The sequence below is a fragment of the Odocoileus virginianus genome, chromosome 32 (assembly GCF_023699985.2).
Source record: "Odocoileus virginianus isolate 20LAN1187 ecotype Illinois chromosome 32, Ovbor_1.2, whole genome shotgun sequence".
NCBI classification, from domain to species: Eukaryota; Metazoa; Chordata; class Mammalia; order Artiodactyla; family Cervidae; genus Odocoileus; species Odocoileus virginianus.
The window spans coordinates 1,862,935-1,878,990 of NC_069705.1; the positions used below are offsets into that span (position 1 = coordinate 1,862,935).

Below are 16,056 nucleotides of genomic sequence, written 5' to 3' on the forward strand. Positions count from 1 at the left end.
CTGGCCCACACTTGGGAGAGCTTGGAGGCGGTGAAGGCGGGCATGAAAGGTAAGGCGGCAGGGTGGCACCATAAACCTAGGTGGCACCATGGTGGGGATGGGGTAAGACCCCCAGGGGTAGGCAGGGTGTCAACAGCCTCGGAAGTCGTGAGGAAAAGCCTGACTCTAGCCTAAAGGTGACAGGAAGGAACCGGAAGTACGAGAAAGGATGTAGGCTGGACCAGAAGAGCGACCACGGAGGTTCCGGAAGGTGCAGTGGAGGCACAAACCGGGCGGAGGAAGCTGAGTTCATGCGAGAGACCCTCACACGCTCTTCCGAAAGAATCTAATGCTGTTATTGCATTCACCTTGGTACAGAGTCATTTCATCTTGGTTCAGAGTCATGAAGGATGCTCTTTCCATCTGCCTCTTCCCAGTCCTGTTGTGCATGCAGCAACATCAAGTGGGTTAAAGTGCGAAGGCTCAACCCTGCAGCTTATAGTGCAGATGTCCTTCAAAGGCAGATATGCTCAAGAATCAGGTCCTCAGGACACGACACACACACACACAAGCCAGAAGATAACGTGAAAAGAGAGGCCAACCCTCAGACTATGGTCTGCTCCACCGACGGCAGAGAGCGAGGTCTGGCTGCAGCATTGTTGTTCCCAGGACATGGCTCCCTGTCTACAGGGGCACTGGGTCCCGTGCGTCCTGCACACCACGTGAGCTGGGATCGGCACAGCGGCCTTCTCGTTTCCTGGGGGTTGGGGGCAGAGACCAAACCACCTCTTTTCAAGATCTGCCAAACCTCCAGACCATAGGAGAAAGTAACATCTCTGCAACTCTACCAACATTTCAGACTTGGACATTTTTCTGACTTGGGCTGTTTCCGATTCTTTGCTTTCCCTGGCATTTGAGATCAGGCTCACATTTCTTCATTTTTCCTAATTCATTTAAGAAATTGGCAGTGATGCTGGATGAGCATACCAACCTTGGGAGGAATCCTTGATGGCCATCTCTGGAAAGGAACCCAGAGCCTATTAAGGGCCATGCCTTGGATCTCATTGGTTGCTCCCCATGGAGGGTGGGGGGATGGGTGCAAGCGGGAACTCAGGCATCAGACTAGCATGTATTGAGTGCTTACTGTATGTTGGGTGTTTGGGGGCTTCTCTAGTGGCTCAGACGGTAAAGAATTTGCCTGCAATGTGGGAGACCTGGGTATGATCCCTGGGTCAAGAAGACCCCCTGCAGAAGCAGAATGGCAGCCCACTCTGGTATTCTTGCCTAGAGAATTCCACGGACAGAGGAGCCTGGTGGGTTACAGTTCATGGGGTTGCAAAGAGTCAGACACTTTCACATACATTAACTCATTCAATCCTTCCAATAACCTTGCGTAGTTGTCCAGTAGATATTCCTTCTGCCCTACAAATGACAAAACTGAGACTCAGAGGAAAACTGAGAACCTTGCCCAGGGTCGCTCAGTTAGCAAACATCCAGGACACAGTCCCTGGGCCACCTGACTCCATCCAAGGCCACTGCTCGCATCTCTTCTCTGCAGCTCGGACATCTCGACCCAAGACGCCCTCCTGGCACACACAGTGCTCTATACAATCTCCTGGCCTCCTTACTGGGCAGCATGGCCCAACCTCATCTAGCACCCGCGAGGCGATGTTTAAACTGGATTCTGACAGCGGAGCCGGTGTCTGTGTTTGAGGCCCAAAATTCAGCCAATGGGAGATCCAAAAGCAGAGAACACGAACATATCCTAAGTCCTAGAAGAAGGTTGGAGGACAGCTGAGTGCAGCTTGCAGGAGAGATGAGACAGGAAAGGCAACTCTGGGCTAGACTGGGGACCTTGGACGCTGGAGTAAACTTCTAGGACTTTATTTTAAGGGCAATTAGGAAGCCAGCGAAGGATTTAAAGGCCGGAGTGTCGGGATCTGATTTGCATTTTTGGAAGATCACTCTGGCTGTGGAATAGAGCATTCCACCCAACACACACACACACACACACACACACACACACACACATTTTCAGGCTGGTTTACAATGGACAGCTCCCCATGCCAAGACCCAGCTGCCTGGACTCTCAGGACCACACTCCAGCTCCACTTGGCACCAGAACATTCTGTTACCTACTGGGCTTCAGTCCACATCACCTTGGAATTCTTTACTGGCATGTGAGGTCATCCATCCATGCCAGCTTCCATCTCCAAGAGACACACAAGCAGAGGAGGCCTGGGACCCTCCTTGATAAGCAAGGCATTCTCTGTCTTTTAATTACATTACATTTTTAAATTCTATTACAGCTGAAGCCTATTCCTACTTTTTTATTAGAAGCATATTCTTAAAAACCTGTTCTCTTAAGCATCATTTTGAATGAATGCCTAGCATTTCACAACTTGGATGATGGCACCAACGTAACATCTTAAAGAGTGGCAGTGACTTTCCTGGTGAGCCAGTGGTTAAGCATCTGCCTGCCACTGCAAGAGACACGGGCTCAATCTCTGGTCCAGGAAGATCCCACATGCCTCAGGGCAACTAAGCCCACAATTACTGAGCCTGTGCTGTAAAGCCCAGGAATGTAACTGCTGAGTCCACACACCCTAGAGCCCACAAACCACAACAAAAGCCCCTGCAGTGAGAAGCTCACAGACCACAACCAGCAAAAAACCCACCATGTAGCAACGAAGATCTGGTGCAGCCAAAAATAAATTTAAAAAAAAAAAAGTGGCAGGGGAATTCCCTGGTGGTCCAGTGGTTAGGATTCCACACTCTCATTGCTGAAGGCCTGGATTCAAAGCCTGGCCGGGGAACTAAGATAGTAAGTCCTGTCCCCACCGCAGTCCTCCTCTGCCCTGCGCCTCCCCTGCAGGCATGAGTATCCACCAGTCAGATGCCTGAGTTCCGCCCAAGCCTTGCAGGCTTGGTCAGGTGCACAGCCTTAATTAAGGCAATCTCTCAGATGCTCAGATGCAGATACACACCAGGGCTTTGTGGGAGAGCTCAGACTTGAACTGAGGGCCTCTCCTCCCATGGAGTCTGACAGCTTCCCCCCACATTGAGGAACACTTCCTATTAGCTCCCCTTCCATCACATGAGCCCCAGGAAGCTACCGAACAGTTCAGTTCAGTTCAATCCAGTTGCTCAGTCATGTCCAACTCTTTGCGAGTCCCATGGACTGCAGCACGCCAGGCCTCCCTGTCCATTACCAACTCCCGGAGTTTACTCAAACTCATGTCTGTTGAGTCGTGATGCCATCCAACCATCTCATCCTCTGTCGTCCCCTTCTCCTGCCTTCAGTCTTTCCCAGCATCAGGGTCTTTTCCAATGAGTCAGCTCTTTGCATCAACTGGCCAAAGTATTGGAGTTTCAGCTTCAGGATCAGTCCTTCCAATGCATATTCAGGACTGATGTCCTTTAGGATGGACTGGTTGGATCTCCTTGCATGCAGTCCAAGGGACTCTCAAGTCTTCTCCAACACCACAATTCAAAAACATCAGTTCTTCGGTGCTCAGCTTTCTTTATAGTCCAACTCCCACATCCATACCTGACTACTGGAAAAATCATAGCCTTGACTAGACAACCCATAGATTCCGTAAAAAGGACTCGTCATTTTCCTCCTCACCCTCTCCCAGGTCCATGAAGGGCACCACCGACTAACCACCCCAGCGCCAAGTCAGATACGAGGCCTCGCTGCCATTTCATGTCACACACACATGGATGTGTTAACATATGTCCAGAAGAAACCCACAGCATCATCCCCGATTACTTACTCACACTCACTTTATTACTCACAAAGATGGACTTTCTCCACCACCCAGACGTCTACAATCTGTCACACACTCCATCCCCACTGGCCGCCAAGCATGACTACCCTACCCTCCTCTGGACCACCGTTGCTCAGCGTTCTCAATGCCCTGCTCACTGTGCAGCTGCCCTGTCCCGACCCACCTCTGCCCTGGAGGCGGAGCAGCTTTGCACACTCCCCTCCGGAGTTCCTCAGGCTTCCTCTGGGCTTTGGCCCTGGCCTGGCCCCAGCTCAGCTTCCTCTCCACCTCCCCCCGTCCTCCTGACTGCAGTCTTTAGGCTCCTGCTACTGGCTCACAGGTCCTGGGCCAACCCCGTCTCCAGACCCCACTGGCTCACCCTCTGCCCTTGCTATAGCCTCAGATGAATGTCCTGGCCCTCATCACCTGGCTGACCCTCAACAGTCCATGAGGACCCAGTCTCTCCCCCAGAATGCCTCCCCAGGCCCTACTCCCAGTGAGGCTTACTCCTCCCACAAGACTGGCCACAGTGCTCAAGTCAACCCTTCCTTCCCCACTTCCTTTGGGAAAGTGGACAGAGAACAAATAAGAAGTCCAGGCAAACCCCCTACCCTCTCCTCTCTTCCCTTCACCTGCTGGTTCGATTCTCCCTTGATCTTGCCACGTCCACCAGCTGGTTCCTGTCTGTCTGCTAGAACAGAGGTTCCATGCTGCTCTATGGGAGCATCATCGCCCGGGGGGGAACTTACTGGACAGACGGGCTCCTGGCCCCACTGCCCCCAGCGGCCGATTCTGCAGGGAGGCAGTGGGGCAGGTCTTTCCATGACAAACCCTCTCCCCAGGGTGGCTCTGAGACTGGCAACGTGGGGGAGCCGCCGGGACCATTTCTTTCTCTCCTCCCTGTTTCCTTGTGGGTCTCACCGTGAGCATCTGGGGATATCCCTTCCATCTCAGAGCTGGGTTAGGCGTCACGGCTCCGGCCAGCCCATAATTAAGTGCCTCCTTTCCTTCCCTCTCTTGGGATGCTTCCTCTGACTCCACCCTGACTTCTCCCAAGTCGACCTCAAGGCTAGTCTGTGCCTGTTCATCTCTCGAGCCTGTCTTCTCTCTGACCGCACTGCTCTTCATGGGCATCTCTTAGCCCACTGGACTTCTTAGGAACAGGAAATGAAACCGCAGAGATTCAAGGGAGGGACTCAGGGCAAGAGTCTGGCCCTGCTGTTTCTCTTCCCACCCATCCAAGTTGAGGTCTTGGCAAGCATTACACATAGAGGCCCAGGACCTCACAGGCATCCAGAAGAAAGCAAAAGTCCCAGAGAGTTAGGGAGAATGGATGAAAACGGAGACATGTCTTCACTATAACTCCATGTAGAAGCACGTTATTAAATGATTATACAGGGAAGATGCCAGCTCTGTGGCAGGAGTGTGGTGGGCACGTGCTTAGTCGTGTCCAACTCTTTGCAACCCCAAGGACTGTAGCCCACCAGGCTCCTCCATCCATGGAATTTTCCAAGCAAAAATACTGGAGTGGGTTGCCATTTCCTTCTCCAGGGGATCTTCCAGACCCAGGAATCAAACCCGCATCTCTTGTGTCTCTTGCACTGGCAGACTCTTTACCTCTTTACCACCAGTAGGAAGAGAAATCTTTAAAACAGGCAGTAAAGGGAGAAAGGACCGTTCTGTGAGGCAGGGAAGATAGAAACAGAGCAGGCCACCCCTGGGAGTCACTCATCATCTGGCCCCTTGTCTTAACCCAAGGCCTCAATGGGGTCTTCACCATCCCACGGGCTGCTACAGAGACGTTCAGAGGAGCCCGTGGGCTCCACCACCCACCTGGCATCCAGATGCCAGTGCTTCCGTCCTGAGCCCGGATCACTGGCCCCTGTTCGCAGCCTCCTTGGGTTACTTCCCACGCCAGCAGCTTTCCTTCCAATGTGCAAGTCCTTTCTGCATAGGCAGGAAAAGTACCAGCATTCTGACTCCCCTCCCAGCACCTGGTAGCCTTGAACAAACCGAGGATGTAACAAACATGTAAGAAGGCAGCCTAGCGCAGAGGCCTGTGAACAAGTTTTGGAGTCAGGCCCCGGGTCTGAGGTCACTGGCCACCGGAGGATCCAGCGAGACAATGCCCATAGGACCCACAGCCTCAGTACACACAGGCCCTCCTCGGATAAGCAAAGAAGGGTGTTTGCAGCTGTCATGGTCAAGGATGCCCTGAAAAGGGTAAAAAGGCATTAACTGACACTGAAAAAGTATTATCACCTTAGCAAAAACACAGGAAAATTTTCTTCTTGGGAAAGCATCCGGTCACATGGGCAGCGAAGGAGAAATAAAAGGTTTTTTGGTTTCAAACTGTCTGGCCACTCGGTCTTCTTTGCTTTATCTCTGAGGGTTCCTCATGCAAGTTCTCCTTTCCTGGAGGATGTGCTGGGCTTACACTCCTGGGATACACAGAGTCTCCCCTGGAGGAGTCTGGTCTGCCCATAACAACATGTTTCATTGTCTGTAATATTCCACACCCCAGATTTACCAGCCAGGGCTCTAACAGGGATGGTATTCTCACAAAGTTCAGGAACCACATTTATGTTCCTCTTTTGGCAAGTGGCTGTAATTGTCACCCAGGGCTTTAATAAAGCCCATCTCAAAGTTGTAGACTGCACCCATGGAGATAACTAAGCCCACTATAATAAATCTTGTCAAAATAGGAAATTCATTTCTTTCCTGAAAATGAAATGGAGAAAATGATTTAAAGTGTCCTTTTTCTCATTTACCAGCACTGAAATAATAATGGGCTGGCCTTGCCAAGCCAATGTCAAGACTTCATGCCACCACTGGAAGTCTGGGCCGGAGCTCTGGCTTTGGATTTATTAGAAAGAATAATTTAATTGACAAACATTATTGTGTTACTAACTGTAACCTCTTAAATAGACAGGAGTTTTAAAGTTTACAAAGTACACCTCCTTTATTCTCATTTCAATTTCACTGATGAGAAAATTGAGGCTCAAAGAAATTTGGTGGCTTATTCATGGCCAGGTAGCCAGTAAGTATGAGAACTGAAACTGGAATCCAGGCACCTGACTCCCAGCCCAGTGCTCTGTACGAGGAAGATGTTTGAGCTGCTTTTCAAGAACCAGGAATGGAGTGATGGAGCCAAGCAAAGCATATTTGCCTTTTCCAAAAACCAAAACACTGATGACAGCAGACTTTCCTTTAGTCGGAATAATTCAGGGAGGGAAAAAAACCCCACATTTACTTGGTTCCACTTCTATAGGGCCAACTCTTCAAGCATCAAATAGAAAGACCAAGGGAAAAACTTCTGAACCAGTTAAACGTAGCTCCTGAATCGTTTCAAACCATAAATATTTGTTGAGTGGTTATGTGCAAAGACTCTAGCTTTGACTTCAAAGAGCTTAAAATCTAGCAGAGGGGATAAAATAAGATCACGTGTCTCATACACACACACCCATGTGCATACACACACCCATGCACGTGAACACACACACCAGAATGAAGGCTGGGGCAACCCAGGATACAGAGAAAGAGGGACAGAGGACATTCAGGAAAGCTCTCTTGAAGAAAAGAATGATGGGCTTTGATGGTGAAGGATGAAGGAACAGCTGATGGATTCACCCGACAGAGAAAAAGCCCAGGAATGAAGCAACATACATGAAAACTGCCTGGCATGTGGCACCCGCTCACTAAAGCTTGCTTGTTTTTTCCACAAAAATAAGCAAGTCCTTAGACTGAGGTGAAAATAAAAACTGCCATATTGGAAGGAAATAAGCTGAACTAGCGAGCAAGAGAAGGGTCCCAGAGTCGGCTCCTGGTCCCCTTGGAAGGGAGGTCCCCTGCTCCAGGTTCTGAATTTCAGCTGCCGCCCCACCTACTCTGAGCAGCAGCTGTGATGTGCCAGCCACACTCTCTGCTGGATACAACTAAGGGTGGAAGACCTTTGCCCATAACACCCTGCTCTCTTGGTCTAGTGGATGGTTAAGGGTGACGGTAGCCCCCAGGGAACGGCCCCACCAAAACCGCCCCTGCAGCAGGGAGGGAGGGCTGGGTTGGGAGATGGCCAGAGAACAAGTTGGGAAAGTTCTCGCATCTTCTCGCAGTGCTCGGGGCGGGGGGGCAAGGCCGCGTCCCTGTATTGAGGCTCCCCGGGTACTAAAATAAGATGCATCAAGGCAGCAGTTACCCAAGTCGTGGTACATTTTAAAGGCGCAAAACTAAATAAATGAGTGCGTTTAATAGCTAACATGCAATCATGATGCTTTCCAAAAGCCAAATGGAGATTTCATATACAAACATCAAGGCATACTGCGATATACACTACTGCGGTGATTTCATGGCAGGGCCTTGGTTTAAAGACGCATGAGGAACATGCCTCTTTCCGATCCTGGGCGTTCTCCTTGGGTTGAATGTATAGACCAATTTGGAGGTGGCAGCAGCACTTTACATTCGGGACCCTTTACAAATGAAACGTGGGCTCACAGGTCTCTCCTGCCTAATTACCTGCCTTTCACCCCATTCTTAATCACCCACACCTCCCCGCCCCATCCCACCCTCTTCCTGGGAACAAGCCCTGGCCACAGTTGGGGGACTGCAGTCTCCTACAGGTCCCCCTAAATCTCCCTGTGATTCCGGTCACTGGATCAACCGAAGACATCTCCGCAGTCCAGGAGCAGGGCCTCGTCTGCTGCGTGAGGAAGGCCCAGGGCCCCGGAGGATGTTTCGGAGGCCGGCAGGGCTGACACACAGCTAAGTGGAGACAGCCACTCTCTGTTCCTGGGCTTCCTTTTTTGTTGTTTTTTTTTTCTGTAGCCGCCTCCGCTGGGCTCCTCGGGGCCCTGTGCAAACACTGCTGTTCCAAATGGCTAAACTCACTTGACATCTAGTGCAGCAGGGACCCTGTGAGGAATTAACTGCAGTCTGGGTGGTAGAAGCCACTGCACCAAAAAATTAGATGGTTCCACTGCCTGCCTACAAGGGTCCGGTGGTTTGCAAAGTGATCAGGAATGAAAGAAATGTCAGGCTTTCCTCAGGTGCCCCCAAAAGACAGTCAAGAGCATATTGCTCACCTAACACAAGCGATGACAAGAATCACCTGGGTGAACAGAGACAGACATAAGACCCTACTCATTCACCCACCCATCCCCATCCCCACATTCACGGCATGCCTGCTGGGTATCAGATGGACAGCTGCGAACAGGGCCTGATCCCCTCCTTCACCAGCATCAGAGGATGAAGGAGGTGGAGAGAGTAAGGGATGAGGAGAGAGCTCAGTAAATGCCACCCTGGGGCACTCACAGGCGCTGCAGGCTGAGGGTCACCCCTTAGAGTAGGGCTGAGAGCCCAGCCCCCTTCTCTGTCTACCTCCCTCCCCCTTCCCACTCCCCTTCCCCTTTCTTGAATCCTGCCTTGCCTCACCTCCGTCTCCAAACTCCTCATCCTCATCTCCCAAGCTCAAGCTTCAAGAAGGCAGAAAAAGCACACACATCCTTATGCCCAAGGCTTCCTCAGCCTTAGGAAGCTGCCATTCTTAATGCAAATACCTGCTTGAAACATGCCCTGCAATTTATTTACTTCCATCCCCATCTTCAGGCGCAGGGGACTTATCAAGTCAGCATCATAAATACTGGATCTTATTTTTTTTTTTCCCCAAAAAGCTGTAGCTCCAACGGCAGGCATCTGATGAGGACGTATGCTGCACAAGCAGAAAACTGAATGAAGCCCCAGAAGAATGCAGGCCTTTTTCCAGCTACAGAGTCTGAGCTCAATTCCCTGCGTCGAGGTGGTTTCTATCTGTGTCAGTCAGCACGTCACAACAGCAGCCTCCAGGGCCGCTGCACAACAGCCCTCAGCCAGCGCCTTCCCACACAATACCAGCAACTGTAAAAGCTGCAACCACCGCCGAAGTTACAACCGTGATGATTTCTACAAACCGGGAGCGCTGTGGTTCTGCTCCGTCAGGCCCCGATAAGTAGGTTACCCGTGGGACAAACGCCTTCCCTTTCCGTAAATCCAGAATGCCCTTGCTGAGCTCCGCGCTCCCCTGAATTACCAGTTCACTGGCATCAAATGACTGTCTGCATGTGTGAATTCTTCCTTCGTGCTGAGAGGAGGGTGGCTCCACAGCGTCCCCGAGCCTGGGGTGACCAGGGTAGAGGCCTCAGCTGCTCGGTCTTAACATACTTCGCCTCAAACCATGACTTCGTTGGTGAAAAATGGGTCTAGCGAAGACCTCACCTTATGTGAACCCTCCCTTGGGCCCCCACCCCCGCCTCGGCCATCTGCTCAACCAGCTCCTGCACGCGCGTCCTCCAGCCAGCCTTCCTGCAGTGCTGTCCGTCCCTCACCTTTCCCCAAGGGCCTGCCACCTTCTTGCGACGTTGCCTTTTGCTATAAATTTTAACTCGGCTCTCTGAAATGGCTCGCAAGACCAGGCCGATGGCAAAGAGAACTCACTAGCATTACGAAACACAAATGCAGCACCCCGACACCTCATCGCGTACCTTAGTGCCCCTCTACCCCAAAAATCCCTTGAAGAGTTTACAGCATCGCTACCACTTTGAATTCAGATTTCCTTATTATTGCTGTATCCCTCCTAGCACCCAGGATACTGCGTAAAATAATGAAAATCTGTGTGGAAGATTTTCAAATGCTTACTGACGCAGTACGCTGTGACCAGCTAGTAAAACAAAATAACCAAACTGGTTGGGGGGTGGGGGGGGGTACTGCGGAATATGTTATCATCTAGACTTGACATGGAGATTAAGTTGACCAAGAATGTCCAGACTAAGAAACAAAAAGAATATTGGACTTGCTACTTTTCTATGTGTGTCCTGCAGGCAGTTGGGATTCAGAGTTATATTGAAGGGAGCTACAGAGAATGGAAAGAATTCTCAGAAGAGAGGAAAGGGAGAGTTTTGTTTTGACTCTGGCTCAAATATATATATATATATATATATATATATATATATACATATTGACGGTCTCAGGAGCATCAAGGAAGAGGCTGGGGAGCAAAAAGTGGGATAAAAACATTGAGTGAGCAGTTTGGGAGAGGATGGGCTTGGCTCCTAAAGCACGAGGCAGGGATGGAAATAGAGAACACGCCTTCCTAAGGAGAAGTTTACATTCATGCCAAGAAAGTGGGTGAGCACTGTCAGATTATAACCAGACTTCCTACCGGCCTGGCTCACAAGATGGGTTCCAGTATTTCAGACCCAGCAGAAGGACCTGATGGAGCGTTCTGTCTAAGTGGCACCAACCCAAACTCTGGCTCCCTGTCAGTTTGGAGAAGGCTTCTTTTTAGGTCCTGCTAAAGTGGTGGTGCCTTGGTGCAACTACTATTTACACATGAGACAGCAGTCCCTCGGGGGAGGAAGGCTGCTTTTTTGGAAGGGATATAGGAAAGCTTAGCGCACCGGCCACTTGGGGTGCAATCAGAGAATCTCTCTGCTCCTGGATTTCATCTCGAGGAACGGGCTGGATGTGGGTCTTGCCGACTGGCTGGCAGGAGGAGGAGTAGGACCCACAGGCAGCCTGTCCCCACGCTGCTCTCAACCCCAGGCTTCAAACTTCTTTCTCAGAGGGAGCCAATTTCAAGGAAAAAAAAAAAAATGTTTCCTTCTCAACCAAGACCAGCATCTCAGTCCGGGAACCCCGAGGGCCACATTCCCAGGCAATGGGCTCGGAGGCCATGCCCCACCTCTCTGCCCGCAGGTTAAAATGGCTCTGCTGGAGCCGAAGTTCGGCCTGTCTCCAACCCAAAGAACCGCATCCATAGGCACCTAGCTCCTCCATGGGGGGCTCCACAACACCCCGACTGGAGCCCTCGCCCAGTCAACTGACTCCCTCCCTTCACAAGTGAAGGTGTTTCTCACCAAAGGTGTTTATTAAAAGGTGCTTTGAGTTGGGGGTAGGAAGGCCCCAGACCCAGAGTGCTGAACAGACAGCAATTTCCCTAAGGGATATGGGTCTTTGTGGGGGCTGTCTTGTTACTACCAGCCCCCGCCCCCACCACCAACCGACTCCTACACAGAAAGGAGACCTGTTCTCTGATCTGGCCCCTGGGCCAGATGCTGGACAGCACCCGCGGCCGGTTTCCAAAGGGAAGTTCCTTCGGTCATCCGCTGCTCATCTTGAGTGACCCGAACTGGAGATGGTGCCAAATGCCCACCCGTTCCGCGCCCCCCCCCAACGAGGCTAAGCTGTTCTGCCCCGGGGACCCCACAGGGTCAGTCAAGGTGCTTCCCGGGGTTCAAGGAGGGTGGGGAAAGGGCAGAGGCCCCACCATTCAGAGACCTGGGAAGGAGGCTCTCCGCGCCTCCGAGAGTGGGTCACCGGGGAGGCGGCGGGCAGAGCAGTCTCTAGAGCCCGGGGCCGCATTTCCCAAAGCGGCTTCCTTGGAAAGCCCCGGAGAGGCGGCGAGCAGCCCCCCACCCCGCGCCGACCACAGGAGGCGGGGGGCGGAAAAGTTCCTCCTGGCGGCGCCCGGCCCGCGGCGTCTGTCCAAGGTGCTGAAAGGTCTCCGCGGGCGGGCGGGCTCCTGCGCGCCCTCAGCCTCCAGGCCGCCCGCTCTGCCCTTTCAGCTCCTTGCCCGGTCCTCCTCCGGCCGCACCGAAGCCCCCTCCCTCCACCGCTCCTGCCCCGCGCGCCCTGCGCTCGGCAACATCGCCTGGACCGGCCGCGGGGCCCCGCGCCCCCCTGTCTCTCCGGGCTCCGCCGTGCCCCTTCCCCCAGCGGCCACCTCCTGGCGCCTCCGCCTCCAGGCTCGCCGCCCCCCTCCCCTTACCTTCTTCTTTCGGTCACGGGAGCGGTTCCTCCGCTTCCTGTTGGATTCCTCCTTCTCCTTCTGCTCCTGGAGGGCCTGCGCCTCGATGTCTTTGATTTTCTTCAGCTGTTTGGCCGCTTGAGCCATGGCCGGTCACCGTGCTCCGGTGGGTCCCCGCCTCCCGGGCCCTTCGCACTTGGCGATCCAGGTGGCGACACCCTCCCGGGGAGGAAAAAAGGAGTCTGCCCTCCGCGGAGTCGGGGGGTCCCGGGCGGCGGGGGGAGCTGCCCTCCCCGCGGCCGGAGGCTGCGGCCGGGTCGGCGGGGACGCGGCCGCGAGAGGCGCTGAGGGCGAGGCGCGCGGCGGCTGCCCGGCGGCCCCTGGATGGCGCCTCCCGCCGCGGCCGGAGCTCCTGGCGGGTGCCCGGGACGGGCTCTGGGCTCTGCCCCGCCGCCTCCCTCCTTTCCTCCCTCCGGCCCCCCTCCCTTTCCTGCGGCGGCGGCGGCGGCGGCGGCGCGGGGGGCGGGGGCGGGGAGGCGGCTCGTACTGCGGCGAGCGGCGGGCGGCGGGCCGCGGGGAGGGGGCGGACCCCAGCAGTTAACGCAGGAGGGCGCGGGGGCAGCTGGCGGCCGGGCTGCCCCGCCGGCCCGACGAGGTTCGGCGCGCGCGGCGCCCGCGCTGGCGCATTGCGAGCGCCCGGCTGCAGGCGCGCGGGCCGGCCGGGCTCCGCCACTGCAGTGCCGCCGCCGCCGTCGCCAGACGCACGGGCCCCCGCGCCGTCGGGTCGCGGGAACAAAGCCGCCGCGCCGCCCGGAGCTGCCGGAGGGCCCCGCCGCAACGAGCCAGGGGACGCGGGGGAGGCTACGGCCGGCCACGGGCCGCTAGCCCACGCTATCCCACCGAACAGCGAGCCTGGAAGCGGCGGCGGAAGCGACCGCATCGCGGGGCGCGGAGGCCAGGCCCGCGCGGCCAGGGTGGGGGCTGGGGGGCGCGGCGGGTCCGGGCCTGGAGCGCCCCCCGGCGGCGGCCGAGGGGGCCGGGACGCACCCCCCACGCCGAGCCCTCCGGGCCTTCCGCCCCGGGCGCCCGCGGAGGGGCGCGGTGCCCAGGCTCCCCGGAAGCGCCGGTTCCCCCAGTCGCTGGCCTAGAGCTTGATTTGCCCGGCCAGACCATGTGGGCCTTTCATTTGCATATTTGCCAATTACAGATAGGAAAGGCGTCCGAGATGAAGTTTGCCTTCAGTTGTCTTTTGAGAGGAATGGATCTAGGTCTCGGCCCCGGGGACACCCCCCAGTTCCTGGCATCTCACACCCCTGTTGCTCGTGTGTGTGCGGTTGTAGGAGCCACACCCCTGGTCGTGTGGGTCACCGGCCACAAGCTCATGCTGCGGCGGGGCAGGGCCTTCGGCTCATCCCCCAGCTCCCTGCGTGACCCGGTGCCAGCCCCCATCCCTCAGCCTGGGGCCTTTCCCAGGCGCCTCCTAGCCCGGCCAGTGGGAGGGAGCTCTTGGTCCACGTAGAGCTTAAGAGGAATTGGTGGAGGACGGTATTTCAGAATTAGTGAAAGGTTCTGATCAAATACTCTGCCTCTTTCCACCCTCCGAAACTGAGGACTTGAGGCAGGCTAACCAGCCGGACGAGAGCCTGGAAGTGAGCATTCGGTCTCCCTGTCCCTGGCAACCGTATCTACCCAGCTGCTTCCCCTTAGCTTAGGTGCTGTCTGAAATCTTGCTTTGAACATCCTTCTTTCCCAGGGCTGGGTCCTAGACCCTCTCCCTTTCTCACACTGGAACAGCGTTGTTCAAGCAAAACATGACAGAAGCCAATAATCCCAGTTCCACATGTAATTTAATTTTTCAAGTAGCCACATTTTTTTAAAAGTTCAAAGAAATTGGTACAATTCATTTTAATAATATATTTTATTCAATTCACTATATCCAAAATGTTATCATTTCAACATGCAACTGATATAAAAGTATCAGTGACATAGTTCACATTGTTTTATACTGTTCTTGTTTAGCCGCTATGTCATGTCCAACTCTTGCGATCCCATGGACTGTAGCCCACCAGGCTTCTCTGTCCATGGGATCCTCCAGGCAAGAACACTGGAGTGGGTTGCCATTTCCTTCTCCAGAGGATCTTCCTGACCCAGAGTTCAAACCCATGTCTCCTATATTGGCAGGTGGATTTTTTACAGCTGAGCCATGAGGGAAGTGATGTTTTATTAGTATAATAAATGCAATTTCAAATAAATTCAAAATTCAGTGTGTATTTTATACTCAGCACATCTAAATTCAGAGGAGGCACGTTTCAGTCATGTAAGAGCTGCAGGTGACTCGTGGTTTCTGGGACAAGGTGACTCTAGAATGTCTTCCCAGAGCAGCACCCCTATGCCCCTGGCTGTAATTATCCTGCCAACAAGGCACATATTTTATCTCCAGCTCAGACCTCTCCTCCGAATGCCAGGCCCACGCACTGGTGCCCCACCCCTGTCCTCCTTCCATCATCCCTGCATCCCCTCGGTCACCCACAACCCATCCCGAACACTGCAGTCACACGAGTCTTCCGAAAACACCGATCTGATGGTTTTCACATCTCAGCTCGGCATCCTTCTTTTGCTCTGGGGATGAAGAAATCCTTTGGTGAGGCTCCGAAGGATCAGACACTTCCTCCCACCGACTGGTCTTTCCTCAAACTAGCCCTCGTACCCCGGGCTCCAGCGTCCGCAGCCTTTGAAGGGGCCAGGGCTGTCCATCCGCAGGGACTCAGACCTCACTACCCTCTGCTCAGACTGCTCTGCCTGACCACCCACCCCACCCCACCATCCCCAGGCTGCCCAAGTCCAGCTCGTCTTCAGACATCAAGGTGGTCTTCACTTCTTCAAGGAAGCTCTTCTGGAGGCCCCACCAACTCTGCCTTTCCCACTGTGCCTCCTGCATAAGACCTGCCGTGGTACAACTGCACACACGTGTGACTTCCCACCGATGCCCATTTTCCCCACTAGACGTGAGGGAAGGAACGCTGGTTTTGCCCATCCTTGTATCGTCAGCACCTTGCAGGCCAGGCACACCGCAGTGACTCAATGAACGTGTGTTGAGAAAATCAACAAGTCTACTCTGTACTGGCTCAAGGAAGACAGGCTATCTCGTTTTATTGCATTTCACTTTCCTACACTTCCCAGACACGACACTTTTTACAAAATGAAATGTTGTGGTCTGTGCGCGGGTTGGAAAAGAATTCCCAGACACGAGGCAGAATGAAAAGAATAAAGTTTATTAGAGTAGGGAGGGGAGAGTGGCTGCCAGCACGGCGGGCTGGCTCCCTGATGGTCAGGGAGAGCCGACGCTGAACAGGGGTCCTTGATTCATCTTTATACCCTGGGTGTAAGGAGCAGGATAGGGGTCTTGTGGGTCATTTGCTAATGGGATGAAGGCAGGTATATTGGGTTGGGGGGAAGAGTAAGGCAAATACCTTATCCCTATACGGGAAAGAGGGGAGACAGGTTATACTGGTCAGGAGGACTTGAAATTCA

General features: G+C 53.9%; 1 protein-coding gene across 7 annotated transcripts in view; it reads right to left on the reverse strand.

Moving 5' to 3' along the window:
* ANK1 (ankyrin 1) overlaps window positions 1-12,977 on the reverse strand; it is a 238,122-nt gene extending 225,145 nt beyond the window's left edge. For 3 of the 7 annotated variants that reach the window (XM_070459728.1, XM_070459733.1, XM_020876352.2), the window contains exon 1: window positions 12,547-12,976. In XM_070459728.1, the coding sequence (XP_070315829.1) occupies window positions 12,547-12,672 (126 nt within the window). In that variant the 5' untranslated portion in view covers window positions 12,673-12,976. Of the gene's footprint in view, window positions 1-12,546 lie in introns of all 7 variants that reach the window. The other 4 variants (XM_070459735.1, XM_070459734.1, XM_070459729.1 and 1 more) reach the window with 3 other exon arrangements.
* Between the last annotated feature and the right edge of the window lie 3,079 nt (window positions 12,978-16,056).